Source organism: Mesoplodon densirostris, chromosome 9 (genome assembly GCF_025265405.1).
Source record: "Mesoplodon densirostris isolate mMesDen1 chromosome 9, mMesDen1 primary haplotype, whole genome shotgun sequence".
Lineage (NCBI taxonomy): Eukaryota > Metazoa > Chordata > Mammalia > Artiodactyla > Ziphiidae > Mesoplodon > Mesoplodon densirostris.
The window spans coordinates 19,022,038-19,038,797 of NC_082669.1; the positions used below are offsets into that span (position 1 = coordinate 19,022,038).

Genomic DNA, 16,760 nt, shown 5'->3' on the forward strand with positions numbered 1-16,760 from the left:
TCGCAAAGAAATACTGTACTTTACTTAATAGATGTGTTGCTTGATAGTAATATTGAAACTAAGTCTATTTTAGAATGGTGCAAATGAAGGTTCTCACTATAAACAGAACAAAGATACAAATGTGTAATGGGGATTGGAGGTATTTGTCAATTCTATTCAGTAAAGTACAGAGAGACGACAACTCCTTAATAGAAATGAGCATGCATGATATCCAAATTTCAATCTCTATGCACCATTCCCCAATAAAAGAAGCCAAGGCTTACTGAAGAAAAAAGTGATTCCGTATCTGGAGTGGTAAAAATAGAGGGTGAACCTGGTGCATACTGGGCCAGAGAGCAAAAAAAGCGTTCAAAGTTTGAGGAAAGAAGCATTCCGAAAGTCGACAGAAGTAACAAGATGGTGAATTGTTATTCTAGATAATAAAGATATTACAAGAAAATAAAACTAGAGACCACTACTTCATGAACACAGATGTAAAAAGCCTCAACAAAATATTAGCAAATAAAATCTAAAAATGTATAAAAGAATTTTACACCATAATCAAATGGGATTTATCCCTGGTATGTAAGCCTGGTTCAACATTCAAAAACCAGTTTACAGGGCTTCCCTGGTGGTGCAGTAGTTAAGAATCAGCCTGCCAACGCAGGGGACACGGGTTCGAGCCCTGGTCCAGGAAGATCCCCCATGCCGCGGAGCAACTAAGCACGTGCGCCACAACTACTGAGCCTGTGCTCTAGAGCCCGCGAACCACAGCTACTGAGCCCTCATGCCATGACTACTGAAGCCCATGCACCTAGAGCCCATGCTCCGAAACAAAGAGAAGCCACCGCAATGAGAAGCCCGCGCACCACAACAAAGAGTAGCCCCTGCTCACTGCAACTAGAGAAAGCCCGCGTGCAGCAACGAGGACCTAACACAGCCAAAAATAAAATTAAATAAATAAAATTTTTTAAAAAAAGTTTACATAATCCATCACATCAGCAGACTAAAAAAAGAAAAATCACATTAATATATTTGATCACAGTTGACAAAATCCAACAGCCATTAATGGTAAAAACTCTCAATAAACTAAGTGTAAAGGGAATTTTCTCAACTTAATAAAGACTATCTATAAGAAGCCTGCAGCTAACATCATACTTAATGATGAAAAATGTTCCCATTAAGATCAGGTACATGGGGCTTCCCTGGTGGCGCAGTGGTTGAGAATCTGCCTGCCGATGCAGGGGATGCGGGTTCGTGCCCAGGTCTGGGAAGATCCCACTTGCCGCAGAGCAGCTGGGCCCATGAGCCATGACCCCTGAGCCTGTGCGTCCGGAGTCTGTGCTCTGCAATGGGGGAGGCCACAACAGTGAGAGGCCCGCGTACCGCAAAAAAAAAAAAAAGATCAGGTACAAGGCAAGAATGTCCCCTTTCACCACCACTTTTCAACATTATACTGGAAGTCCTTGCTAATGTAACAGGCAAGAAAAGGAAAGAAAGGTGTACACTGGGAAGTAAGACATAAAACTGTCTTTGTTCGCAGATGGTACAATCATCTGTGTAGAAAATCTGAAAGAACCAACCAAAAAAGTCCTGGAATTAATCAGTGATTATTTGTAAGATACCAGGTCAATGAACATAAGTCAATTGCTTTCCTATATACCAACAATGAACAAGTGGAATTTGAATTTGATAACAAAATACCATGTATGTTACTCCCTGGCCTAATGAAATACTTAGGTATAAATAAATCTAACAAAATAGGTACAAAATCTTTATGAGGAAAGCTACAGAACTCTGATGAACAAAATCAAAAAGGAACTAAGTATATAGAGAAATAGTCCATGTTCATCGATGGAAGAATCAATATTGTCAAGATGTCAGTTCTTCCCAATTTGATCTATATAGATTCAAGGCAATCCAAATCCAAATTCTAGTAAGTTATTTTTTGGATATCAACAAACGGATTCTAAAGTTTTTATCGAGAGGCAAAAGAACCAGAAGAGCCAACACAATATTGAAGAAAAAGAAAAAGTTGGAAGACTGACTAGCCAACTTCAAGACATTCTATAAAGCTACAGTAATCAAGACAATGTGGTATTATCAAAAAAGACAAATAGATAAATGGAACAGAATAGGGAGCTCAGAAATACATCCACATAAATATAGTCAAATTATCTTTGAAAAAGGAGCGAAGGCAATAAATTCGGCAAAGGTAGAATCTTCAGCAAATCATGTTGGAATAACTCGATAACCACATGCAAAAAAATGAATCTAGACACAGACCTCACATACTTCACCAAAATTAACTCAAAATGGATCACAGACCTAAAAGTAAAGTGCAAAACTGTAACACTCATAGGAGATAACAAAGGAGAAGACCCAGATGACTTTGGGTATGGCAATGACTTTTTAGATACAATACCAAAGACATGTTCTATGAAAGAAATAACTGATAAGCTGGACCTCATTGAAATTAAAAACTTCTATTCTGGGAGAGTCAAGTAAGAGAATTAGAAGACAATCCTTAGACTTAGAAAAAAAGATATTTGCAAAAGACACATCTGAAAAAACTCCTACCCACAATAAAAATTCTTACAACAGTAAGAAACACACCCAATTAAAAAATGGGCCAAATATCTTAACAGACACCTCCCTCACCAAAGAAGATGTACAGATGGCAAATAAGCATATGAGAAGATGATCCATATCTTACAGCATCAGGGAAATGCAAATTAAAACAACACTGAGATACCATTACATATCTATTAGATGGCCAAAATCTGGAACAGTGATAACACCAAATGCTGGTGAGGATAGGGAGCAACAGAAACCCTCATTCACTGATGGCATGAACACAAAATGGTAAAGCTAGTTTGGAAGACAGTTTGGTGGTTTCTTACAATACTAAGCATACTCTTACCACACAATGCAGCAATTGTGCTCTTTGGTATTTACCCCAAGGAGCTGAAAACTTGTGTCCACACAAAAACCTGTACAAGGATGTTTACAGCAGCTTTTGTTCATAATTGCCGAAACTTAAAAGCAACCAGGATGTTTCACTAGGTGGATGGATAAATAAACTGTAGTACATCCATACAATGGATATTATTCAGTACTAAAAAAAAAAAAAAGAGCTATCAAGCCATGAAAAGAAATGGAGGAAACTTAAATGCTTATTACTAAATGAAAGAAGCCAATCTGCAAAGGCTACATGATGTAGAATTCCAACTATATAACATTCTGAAAAAGGTAAAACTATGGAGACAATAAAAAGATCAGTGGTTGACAGGGCTGGGAGTGGGGAGATGAATAAGCGAAGCATAGATGATTTTTAGGGCCATGAAAATATTGTTTGATATTATAATGATGGAAATACGTCATTCATTATAAATTCATCCAAACTCATAGATGTAGAAACCTAAGAGTAACCCTATCGTAAGCTATGGACTTTGGGTGGTTATGACATGTCAATGCAGGTTCACCAACTGTAACAAATGTTTCACTCTGCTGGGGGATGCTGATCATGAGAGAGGCTGTGCACACATGGGGGTGAGGGTATATAGGAAATCTCTGTACCTTCCTCTTAATTGTGCTGTGAACGTAAAAATACTCTAAAAAACAGTCTTAAAAAATAAAATTTTTAAAAAGGATGAATGAATAAAGTGAAGGTCCCTAAATATATCCCTTCGTTCCTGGTCTCATTTTCCTTGCTTTCTCCCCAGAGCTCATGTTATTTTGAAATTAATGATTATTATTACAAGGCATATATTTATACATTCATTACATCTGCCTGTATGTAAAGCAATACATAGCACCATCTGTCATGTTCTCATGCTTTAAATACAGTATCATACTGTATCTTTCTGCAACTTGCTTTTTCATGTAAGGGAGCTGAGAATTATCTATACTGATAAAATTTATAAATTTAAATATTGTATAGTAGTCTACTTAACAAATAAGCAAGTTTATTCATTTTTCCAATGAAGGAAAGATTGTTTTCAATGTTTAGCTATTATGAATAATAGTAATAAAAATTCTTATACATATGTGCCAGAGTTTCTCTAGGGTTTACTCTTAAAAGAGAAATTATAAGATCATAAGGTATACCCATTTTTAACCTCAGTGAGCAGTTTGATAAAACTGAAAAAAATGTTTGAAACATTTTATTCTCCTACAGTCAGAGTACAAGAGTTTCTGCCCTCATCCAACATTTAGTTCTGTTTTAGATTTAGATGTGCCAACCTCATGACTGAGAAATAGTATCTTGCATCATTTGTTTTTCCCTAATAACTAGTTCATATCCTCTAAAAAGAGGCTGAACATCTTTTCATGTTTACTGGATATGTTCTTCTGTGATCTGCTTATTCATATTCTTTATCTATTTTTTCAATTGAGTTATTTATCTTTTCCTTAGTGAATTATAAGCTTTTAGATATATTTTGGGTAACGTGTTCCTGTATAATTATAATGTTATTTATTTTGTAAGTTTTGAAACAATCTTACACATATAGAAAATTTTAAAGTATAGTAAAAAATATTTTTCCCTGAATCATTTGGGAATAAGTTACTGACATGAGGCCCCATCACCCCTGAAGGCTTTAATGTGTATTTCCAACAAAAATGACATTCTACTACATAATCTCAATATAACCAACAAGATCAGGCAATTAACATTAATCCTGCCAACGTAACATTTTAAAAAATAAAAATAGCAATGATTATTCTTTTCAAAAATAATAAAGAGTAGGGTTTCTACATTAAATCATGGTATCCACTCCTCAACAGATGATAATAAGGCTTTTAAACTCTTTATTCTTTCAGAAAAAGGGAGCATACATTAGCACTGACAGGATGTGAATAATTGCTTTCATTTTTTTCCTATTCTTGACAACACAAGAGGGAATGAGATTAAACTGCTTCTGGAAATTTAAACATTAGATCAAACTTTCTGAGAATAATTGCTGGGAAAAGCTGAGAGTAAAATCTCCTCTGGCAATTTCTTTTCAAAGCTCTCCTTCTGGGATGGTCTTAATACAGACCTATTCAGAGGCTAGGGCTAACCTTTAAAAATCCCTTTAAGATTTAAGATTCTTTTATCTCTTTCTATCTAGTGCAAATTATTTATGAGGGACATATATTCTGTGTTATTTAAGGTTATGTTTATATAGCAAACATAAAAATAATAATCAATGACTGCAAATATTTTTTAGTATTAGCCCTATATCAAGAACTGTTATTAATTTTACATGTATTATTTATTCTTAAGGACAACTAGAGTATCTTGTTCAATAGAAAAATGAGAAGAGAAAAACTGGAGGCAAGCGGTACAGACAACACTTTGGGTAATTTTTCTATAGTCTGAATAAAATAAGCTGGTAAAACAAGAAAGAAATTGAGTCAAGATAGATTTGTTTGACTGTCTTTAAGCAGAAGAAGATAAAATAGCACGATTGTATGTGATGGGAAAGAGACATAATAAAGGAAAAACTGATGATGTGGTAGAGAGAGGGGATCTGTGAAAGCAACGCCTTTGAGTGATGGGATCTAATGCAAAAGCAGAGTACTTGGTCTCTGCTAGGAGCAAGTACAGTCCATCCATATTAACAGGAGAGAAGAAAGATTTTAAGGAGAGAAATGCAAAGTTGGTGTTGCTTAGAAAAATGAGAGGTACACAGAACATGTAGTCTTTCGTGTCTATGAAGTGTGTTATATATGTGAATGTCATCATTGGGTATCTTCTGGCAGGAAAAGGGTTGGGACTGCTACCTTGAATCTACCTGTTTCTGGTTTTCTTTAGATTTTGCTATAGTTGTAATGTTCCCAAAGCTTTTATCAGCTTCTGTCTCCACATTTACCCATTACTGCTCCTGAGTATGAGAATTATACAAAAGTCCAGAAAGATAAAGTAGAGACTGTATTTCCTTAAAAAATATTCTCTGCCTCAATAAGAAGTACATGTGAGGATAAGGATTTCAGAAAGAAAAATATGCTCCTTTTTTTTTTCTTGCATCTGTTTCCTCTGAACTAAATGAAGCCACAGTTTACAGATTTTATCTAGAAGTTCTGAATATACCAATTGGCCAGTTCAACTCACTGATTAGACAAAAAAGTTATAAATAAATTCTAAAACATAATTTCTTCTCTCATTTTCTGTCTACTAAAAAATGAGTCGTTAGATTACTTTGAAACTTGAATGCTTCACATACTATTCAAAGGACTTTTCAGTTATAAATAAATAAAGAAGCTAAAGATAAACCACATCCATACCTCTCACAGCTGACTGGGAAGGCTGAGTCAAAACTTTGATGTCTAATGCACTGTGGATATTTTCTTCTATAGCAGCACAATATCCATCCATGACACTGGTAATAGTATCCTTCAAAGTTCCAAGATTATGGAAAACCTGAAGAGCTGTTCCGACCTGGGTTGGGTTCTTTAAAAAGGTGGTGGTGGGGTGAGTTGAGAATAGATATAAATAGGAAAACAAACACAAACAACATAACTCTATAACTTTAAGTGGTACTTGAGCAGTTACTACAATATTTTAAAATTATTACAGACAAGAACAAAGACAATGCATTTGGAACAAATATCATTTTTAGTCATTATTTATTTCCTAAAAGACAAAGTTAAATACCATGTGTATGATTTCCTCCCTTTCCCTTTTCCTCCTCCTTTAAAGGATAATAACACAATTTAAAATCTGTTATATTATTAGGGCTTACTTAAAATTTACCCCCAATCCCTATGAAGAGAGCCATGCTGGAACTAACAACAACCCTGTATTTGTTTAGAGAATAAATAAATGAATTCTGCAGAGTCAAATGAGGGCTGAGCTATGCAGACTGATACTATTATTCATTATATTTCCTTCCTTCCTTCATTCACTGAAACTACAAATATCTATAGAGTGCTTACTATGGGTCTATCTTGCTTCTATGTGCTGGAAATACAGTAGTAAATAAAACAATTGAGTCTCTGCCCACATGGATCTTGTATTTACTGAGAAATGTATAAAAGGTAAATGTAAGAGAATATCAGGTAGTGATAAACGCTATAAAGTAGGAGGCAGGGAATAAGAATAGAGAATGATGTGGATTATTATGGAGGGAAGAGTCAGAGAATGCATCTCAGGGTGTTATTTAAACAGAGACCTACATATAATGAAATCTATGGAGGATATGGGGAAATACAGATCTGGGCAGAGGTATCAGTGAAAGTGCAGAGGTAGAAATGTGCTTGGTAGCTAGTGAAACAGCAATTAGGTCATAATGGTGGCTGGAGAAGAGTGACTGAAGCAGAGAGAGGTAAGCAATGAGGTGGGAAGTAGAAATACCATCTATGAGTAGATTAAGTCCATAGTGATATAAATAGGTTGCTGGATGTGTCACTAAGTAAATGACTGAATTAACAAGGCAGATCTTGTACATCAACATATATGTCCAGGCCCAAATAGCTTAAATTTCTCTTTCACTTATGATTCAGTGTCTGTTATTAAAGGCACATAGTTAAAAAGTTAGATTATTTCATTAACATTTTCTTGACTGTTAAGTTTATAAACAACACAAAATGTTATTTCTGAAATCTACTGGTGTAATAGTACATGCCTCAGATACACACACACACACACACACACAGAGGCAGAGAAGACAGCTTAAAGACAATATCAGGAAACATGGTTGGTGAATACTGATACCCATTTTAGACATTTTTAATATTAAACAAGAAAGAGAAGCAAATGCACATTGTATCATATTAAAATATGTTTTAATGAAAAAATTTTAACTTGTATGATTATAATAGAATTTTATTCTAATATATACTGTCAATTCTGTATCAATGTACTATAACAAAGAAAAGGGGAGAAAATAAGCTATTTCATACAAAATCATTAACTGAAAATATGGGGTATAGCACTTTGGTTGTTGTTAGTTCCATTCCATGCATAGTGATTTTTTTTTCACTTTTTAGTAGATATCAAAAATCAAAATTAGGCAGATGTAAAGAAATTTCCCTTATCACTATTCAAATGTCTATATAATCTAAGAAAGCATTACCTGAGCAATTTCAAAGAATATCTTCACCTTATGATACTAGAATATAGACACATAGTATAAAATTGTATTTACTGCCTTTATTATCCTCAAAGAATCTGAAAAGCACAGCTTCTCAACATACAGGGTTTCAGTAACTTAACAATAATTCTGTAACTTCAATAGCTTACAGTGAATGTACACTGGAAGTTATATGTGTATGTTAATTGAAAACATTTAAAGTCATATTTTACTTGAAAGATTTAGCTAAAATGGAGCAGTCTTTGTATGTTTCTACTCCAAAAATTATTGACTACCAAAAACTTTCAAAACAGTAACATGTACAGTGCATTATTAAAGAAGCATCCAATATCAGAATGGCTATCATCAAAAAGACAACAAATAAGTGTTGGCAAGGATATGGAAAAAACGGAACCCTCATGCACTGTTGGTGTGAATGTAAATTGGTACAGCCACTGTGGAAAACACTATGGAGGTTTCTGAAAAAATTAAAAATAATACCATACAATCCAGCAATTCCACTTCTGGGTATTTACCCAGAGTACAAAAATACTAATTCAAAAAGATATATGTACCCCTATTTCACTGAAGCATTATTTACAACATGCAAGATATGGAAGCAACCTAAGTGTCATCAATAGATTAATGGATAAAAAAGATGCAGTATATACAATGGAACATTACTCAACCATAAAAAAGAATGAAATCTTGCCATCTGTGACAACATGGATGGACCTAGAGGGTTTATGTTGAGTGAAATAAGTCAGAGAGAAAAAGACAAATACTGTATGATCTCACGTATATGTGGCATCTAAAAAACAAAACAAATGAACAAGCCAAACAAAAGACAAACAGACTCACAGAGCAAACTGGTGGTTGCCAGAGGGGAGTGGGATTGAGGGGTTGGGTGAAATAGGTGAAGGGGATAAAGAGTTACAAAATTCCAGTTACAAAATAAGTAGGTCACAAGGATGCAATGTATAGCATAGGAAATATAGTCGTAATACAGTAATAATTTTGCATGGTGACAGATGGTAACAAGACCTATCGTGATGATCATTTAGTAATGTATCTGATTGTCAAAACATTATGTTGTACACCTGAAACTAACATAATATTACACGTCAACTATACTTCAGTAAAAAAGCATCTAACATAATATTTATAGTAACTATAATTTAAACTACTTATAAAAATTCTAGATGTAATTTTAAGCTTTCTAATTAACATGACCACTTCTTCTATTAATGCCAGTTATTTATATTCATAGTTTAATATAAACTTATCATTTTTAGTTGGGAAACTATAAAAATGATAATTTAAAATTAAATTCTTTAACATACAGAGGAATGTGCACATTATGTAGGCATAGCTTTATGAAATATCACAAAGTGAACAAACCTCTATAACTACCACCTAGACCACAAAACCAAATATTAGCAGAACCTCTGAATCTTTTGTGGCTTCCCCAACTGCATCTTTCCAAATATTATCACTATCATAATTTCTAACACCATTCTTTAGTTTTGCCTGTTTTTGAATTTTACATAAATAGAACCATAAAGTATTATTTTGTGTCTAGCTCCTTTTAGTCAATATCTTATTTGTAAAATTCATCCATGTTGTTGTATGTAGCAGTTGTCGTTTTCACCACTGTGGAGTATTCCAGAGTGGAAATTTACTTTAGTTTATGTATCCATCCTTCTGTTAACATACATTTGCATTATTTCCATTTTTTAGGTATTTTAAATAATGCCACCATGAACATTCTAGCACACAGCTTTTAGTAAACGTATGTATATGCATTTCTGTTGGCTAAGAGTAGAATTGCTGGATCATATGGTATTTGTATGCTTAGTATTTGTAGATTCGGTCAATTTTCCAAAGTGATTGTACCAACTTATACCCTGACCAGAAATATGTGCTCCCCAATCCTGCCAAAATTTAGAATTATCATCCTCTTTAACTTTATCTGTACTTTTGAGTGAGCACAATTGTTTTAATTTACATTTCCATGATGGCTAAGGAGTTATCCATTTTTGCTTGTTAATTACCCATTTGGACATATTCTTTTGTGAAGTGCATATTCATCTTTCTTTTTTTTTTTTTTTTTTGCGGTACGCGGGCCTCTCACTGTTGTGGCCTCTCCCCTTGCGGAGCACAGGCTCCGGACGCACAGGCTCAGCGGCCATGGCTCACAGGCCCAGCCGCTCCGCGGCATGTGGGATCCTCCCAGACCGGGGCACAAACCCGTGTCCCCTGCATCGGCAGGCGGACTCCGAACCACTGCGCCACCAGGGAAGCCCCATCTTTCTTGTCTATTTTTCTTTTTTTTTTTTTTTGCAGTACGCGGGCGCCTCCTTGTTGTGGCCTCTCCCGTTGCGGAGCATAGGCACCGCACGCGCAGGCTCAGCAACCATGGCGCACGGGCCCAGCCGCTCCACGGCATGTGGGATCCTCCCGGACCGGGGCACGAACCCGTGTCCCCTGCATCAGCAGGCAGACTCTCAATCACTGCACCACCAGGGAAGCCCTCTTTTTTTGTCCTTTACATGTTTGTACAAGTTGTTCATATATTCTGGGTATTATCATTTTGATGACTGTATATACTGCAAATATGTTCTCCCACTCTTAAGAAGTCTTTTAAGGCAGAGAAGTTCCTAATTTGAATGCAGGCCATTTTATTGACCTTATTGTCCATGGTTAGCACTTTCAGTATCCTGTTTGAAAAAAATTTTTTTTTCCCATCTCACATTCATGAAGATGTCTTTCAATCATGAAAATATTTTTCTTTCATGAAGTTATCCTCCAGAACTTCTATCGGTTTACCCTTCACATTTAGATATACAATCCACCTGGAATTAGTTTCTGCATAATGTGAGACAAGAGCCAAGATTAGTGTTTTTCTGTATGAATATCCCATTGACCCAGCACAATTTATTTGAGAAAACAAAGAAGCAAATGATAATCTTTCTCTCCTCAATCTCAAGGGTTACCTCTGCAAAAAGTCAAGTTTCCATTTATGTGTTTTTGTTTCTGGACCATCAATTCTGTGCCATTTCTCTGTCCTTACACTAATTCACCTGTGTAAATTATTGTAGCTTTGAAGTAAGTTTTGATAGTCCTCTGCCTCTGTTCTTATCAATTTGATATAGGCTACTCTTGGTTCATGGTACCTCCATATAAATTTTATAACAGGCTTGACAATTTCCATTTAAAACAAAAAGGCCTGTGGAACTATGGGTTTGCACTAAGTCTACAGATAAAATTAGAAAAAATGGAAGTCTTTGTAATATTGAGCTCTCCAATCCATGAATATATTAACTCTCTTCATTTATTCAGGTCTCCTTTAATTCCTCTTAATATTATTATAGTTTCTGTAAAGGGATTTTACATATCTTTGATTTTTATTATTCCTACACATTTGATGTTTTTTGATATTATAAATAGTAATTAAAATTTTTTCTGTTTATCTGTTGCTATAATATTAAAAACACCATTGATTTTTCTAAATGGAATTTTACCAAACTTTCAAAACTCAGTCATTAATTAGTTTATTTGTAGATTGTTTTGGATTTGCTATACATAAGATGTTATCTCTGAATAATCTTTATTTTTTTCCTTTCTAGTCCTTCTACATTTTATTGCTTTTTCTTATAACCCTGGTTAGGAGAGTCAGTAATCTGCTGAGTAAAGGTGATAAAAGTGGATTAATGAAGTTCTATTCTTGGTCTGCTAAGAGAATTTTTACACACAGATTGATGCTGAACTTTATTAAATGCTTTCTCTCTTTCTATGTGTTGAGATCATCAATTATTTTCCTTTACTGAAGAAATTACATTACACTTCTAAACTAAAGCCATCTTAGTCACGATAAATTACCCTTTTTAGATACCCCTGACTTACATTTGCTAATTGTTTAGTATTTTTGCATCAATTTTCAAGAAAGATAGCTATTAAATTTTCCTCCTTATGATATCCTTATCCTGATTTGAACTTTATACTGGCTTTATAAAATAATCATGTAAGCATTGCCTCTTTTTCAATTCTTATATAGAGTTCATGTAACATTAGTTTATTTAAATGCATGTGTAGTCAGTTAAGTTGATGAGGTCATACTGGATTATGGTGAGCTCTAAATCCAATGACTGATGTCCTTATGACAGAATAACACACTCAGAGACACACACAGTGCAAAAGGTCTCTTGACAAGAGACAGAGAATGAAGTGACACAGTTAACAAGCCATGGAACTTCAAGCACTGACTGAAGCCACTAGAAGCTAGGAAAAGACAAGGAATGATTGATTCTTAGAGCCCTCAGAAGGAGACTGACCCTGCCAACACCTTAATTTGGATTTCTAACCTCCAGAACTATGAGAGAATAAATTTCTGTTGTTTTAAGTTACCTGGTTTGTGGTAATTTGATATAGCAACCCTAGGAAATCAATGCAGAGGGTTAAGAGCAACAGGAAAAAAAATACATATGCTTGCAACCCAAATATCCATTGAATGGATGAAGAAAATATGTATTCATATAATGAAATATTACTCAGCCTTAAAAAGGAAAGAAATCCTGTCACGTGCTACAACATGGATGAACTTTGAGTATATTATGCTACGTGAAATAAACCAGTCACACAAAAAATTACTGTGTGATTACTTTTTATGAAGATAATATTATTTATGTATTATTTATATGAAGACTATACATATGTAGACAAATTCACAGACAGAAAGAAGAACAGTGGTTGCCAGGGGCCGAGGGACAGACAGGAATAAGAGTTGTTGTTCAATGGACACAGAGTTTCAGTCCAGCGAGATGAATGAAGAGACTTCTGGAGACTGGATGAGCATTAATGTGAATGTACTTAACACTAATGAACACTGATGGTGGTAAATTTCATGTTATGTATATTTTATCACAATTTAAAAAACACATATGCTTGGATTTCATCTTCTTTGATAGGTTTAGGAATGAGGCTAAGGAATCTGGATAACTGTGATAAACCTAATTTTTCTACTGTAGTCATCCAGTAAGGCCCTATTATGAACCAGGCATTATTTTAGGGGCTTTATACACATGAGGTCTAATCTTCCCCAACAAAACATTCAAAATAGTTGTACTGTTCTCTACTGAAAGACAGGGAAACTGAGGAATAGAGAAGTTAGCCGAAGTTCTGAGACAACAAAGAATAAATGGCAGAGCAAGGATTCAAACATTAAAATGTCTGCTTTTAAAGTTCATGCTTTTTCCAAACAACAATGGTTATTTGCAAATAACCGTTAGTAGCAATTAAAGTCTGATTTTCTTTAAGCAGTAAAATAAAGTTTAAAAGTAAGTAAGAATGCCTAATAAATGCTATCTTTTTACTTTGCTAATAAGTAAGGACATTTTTTAAAACTTCACTATCTACTATCATCACTTCATAAAAGGAAGGTTACTTAAATAACAAGAAAAATAGGGGGGAAGTTCTCAGAGTAAGTCACTACCTTGTTTTTATTCTGAATTTTAATGAGAACTGATAAAACCTCAGCATGATTGCTACCAACCTACAGGTCAGTGTCAACCTGTACTTATGTTACCTTTCTGTACAAATAAATAAACAGGTTGGCCAATCTTGCTTGCATACAATATCCTCAAGTTTAAAGTCTCCCTGAAAACTGCCCATGAAGAAATTCCTTCTTTTCTAGTACCCTGGGCCACTGTGTTCTCTGGGAAGTTTAATGGTTTTAATTCAGTGGCAAACAGTTAATCAACTCCTTGCCTCACTCACCTGGCTCCCCACTCTCTGCTGCAAATCCCAACTTTAGCAGAGTTTAAATCACTAAAATCATAAATTGTCCTTAATAGGATCCTCTTTCTCATCCCACAGGTAGTCCTTGCAAATACAATGCGAACACTTCAATTCACTGCTCATCTTGGAACTGCCTGCTTTGTGGGCCTATTTTCTCAGTGCTCCAGGATCAGCTCTAGGACTTCTCTGTTTCCTTACACCACCTACCCAACTGCCCGTCTTTACAAAACCAGACCCATTCTCGGTACTTTGTGCCCTTGGGAGGTCTGCATTCATTTCCATGTCCCACCCTGATCTGTGGAAACAGTATACTACATGGAGATGCCTTCTCCCCTAGACAGTAATGCTTAAAATGGCCTTCATATCCATTAATTTTCTTTTGTCAACAGAACATAAGTAGAATAACTATTACAATGCTCATTTCACAGTTAGGTAACTAAGGTACCAAGAGGACAGGCCCATAGCTGGTTACTGGCAGGCCAGTTTTAGGCCTAGGCCCCTTCACTCCCTATTCTATACTCTGCAACAGGTCATCCTGTCACCACTTGTCTCTAAATCTCCAGATATACCAGTTTTGCAGGTATCTGTAAGAGATCTCAAAACAAAATAACCACATTTGAAAAAGGCCACACTTTCTAGAAAGAGATAAACTACTGAAAAGGTAGCAATGTCTTCTAGACAATGTCTTCTCTTTAAATGAGAGAGTCAATGTTCTAGGAGCAATTTTTCTACAAATTATCACTGTGACCTTCAATAAATCACTTAACCATATATGAAATTTCCCAACTTCAGAAACTGTAATATAAAATGAGATGAAAGACCAGGTAATAGAGTAGATCTACTTCATAAGTAGTAGGTCAAGACAGATTTCTACATCTTCAAAAACATTTCAGGAGATGGCACAACCATTTGCTTTACTAAATTAAAATTATTTCTTTTGCTTTGGAAACAAATATGGATGATGTCATTTTTTCGTTCTTTTTCAACAACTCTGTAGCATACACGGGAGGAAAATAAAACCGCACAAGAATACAGTCAGAAAGGAAACACAGTTGTTTAGGATCCCTAAAAAGCTTGCCAAAACAGGAACACTGGGCTTCCCTGGTGGCACAGTGGTTGAGAGTCCGCCTGCTGATGTGGGGGACGCGGGTTCGTGCCCTGGTCCGGGAAGATTCCACATGCCACGGAGCGGCTGGGCCCGTGAGCCATGGCTGCTGAGCCTGCACGTCCGGAGCCTGTGCTCCGCAACGGGAGAGGCCACAACAGTGAGAGGCCCGTGTACCGCAAAAAAAAAAAAAAAAGCATACCACCTTAATCATGCACAATAACTGAGGAATTCTAAGATCCAAATATTTTATTTCTCCAGAATAGTGTTAATAAATTCACAACATCTTATACATAACAAGTATGTAATAGGCCAAAATATTTAAGGCAGTTTATAGTAACTGTGTGCCCTAACATGATACATATACTGGACACTTTTTTTTGAAGCTATGACATGTCTAAAACACTGAAGACTTAATGGAGCCCCATGGGAGATTACAAGTACTGAAGGAAGAGAGAATCGCATTAAATAACGTAATTTAAAGGCAAGAATTATATTAGCTACCTCGGTTGTGATCCAGAGCTTACCAGTGGCTTTTCTGATTCAATAGCATGGAGCCCACTAATGCTTGATATGTACTTCTCAGCTAACCTAATATGATTATATCAGAACCTGTTAACAATCAGCAGTCAACAGTGCAAAACCCAAATGAAATTAAGAAACTAAGAAGAACATTTAATAGCACAGTATGATCTTATCAACCAAAAATCACCTTTATTCTAGCCCTTTTTGAAAAGCAGCAGGAAAAAAGAAAGCTAGAAAAAGGCACGGGGAAAATGAGAGGAAAAAGAAAAAGAAGGAGACAAAAGAATGAAAGTGAACATGTACTGGAAGAGGAAGGTTCTATAAAAAAAAGAAGTAATAACACAAAGAGCCTAAAAAATGGAGAAGGTAAAGAGATGATCAATACACAGAAAAAGGTTCTTTTAACTTCCAAATTCTTTATAAAATGAATCTTGAGAGCACAGTCTATATGAATCTACAGTTTGGCATTAAGTAAAAGTTTTTAAATGATGCCAATACTTAGAATAATATTCCCATCCTATAAGATAATAGCAGATAATATTTCAAGGACACTAAAAATATGTTTAATAATAAAATGTATTTTATAGGAAAATAAAAGTAATCATGAGACATTAATGTTGCAAGCACCCAAATCTCACTCTGTTAATATAAATTTTTAACTTAAATGTATATACGTGGCTTACTTTTTTTTTTTTTTTTTGCGGTACACGGGCCTCTCACTGTTGTGGCCTCTCCCGTTGCGGAGCACAGGCTCCGGACGCTCAGGCTCAGCAGCCATGGCTCACGGGCCCAGCCGCTCCACGGCATGTGGGATCCCCCCAGACTGGGGCACAAACCCGCATCCCCTGCATCGGCAGGCGGACTCTCAACCACTGCACCACCAGGGAAGCCTGTGCTTACTTTTAAATAAAGCAATACAATATAATAATTCTAGTCATTCTGTGCTTTACCAAAGATATTTATGGCAGGCATTATTAGGTATTCCCCAAAATTCATTCCCTCCTTCTTTCTTATTACTAAAATTCTAATTTTCTCCAGGGGTGGCAATGTGCACTGCAGCAGGCAATAGTTCTTGAGTAGCTTAAGCCAATGTTTACAATTCTGTTCCTCTTTCCAGATACTTGCTTGCATAGTCCTCCTGACAGTTGGGGTGACCGTGAGACCCATATCTGGTCAATTAGACATAAGGATGGGTCCACTGGAGCAATTTTGAAAAAGGATTTTATAATGCTGCCTTTTGGCTGGCAGCTGGCACTGCCCCATCTCCACTCCGTGAACATGGATTAATGTCTGCAGTG

At 35.7% G+C, this 16,760-nt stretch overlaps 1 protein-coding gene across 1 annotated transcript in view; it reads right to left on the minus strand.

Annotated features, from left to right (window-relative positions):
* Window positions 1-16,760, minus strand: part of COG5 (component of oligomeric golgi complex 5) — a 283,477-nt gene that overhangs the window by 118,729 nt on the left and 147,988 nt on the right. Inside the window, exon 8 of the mRNA XM_060108035.1 lies at window positions 6,250-6,415. Coding sequence (XP_059964018.1) covers window positions 6,250-6,415 — 166 coding nt within the window. The remainder of the gene's footprint in view (window positions 1-6,249; window positions 6,416-16,760) is intronic.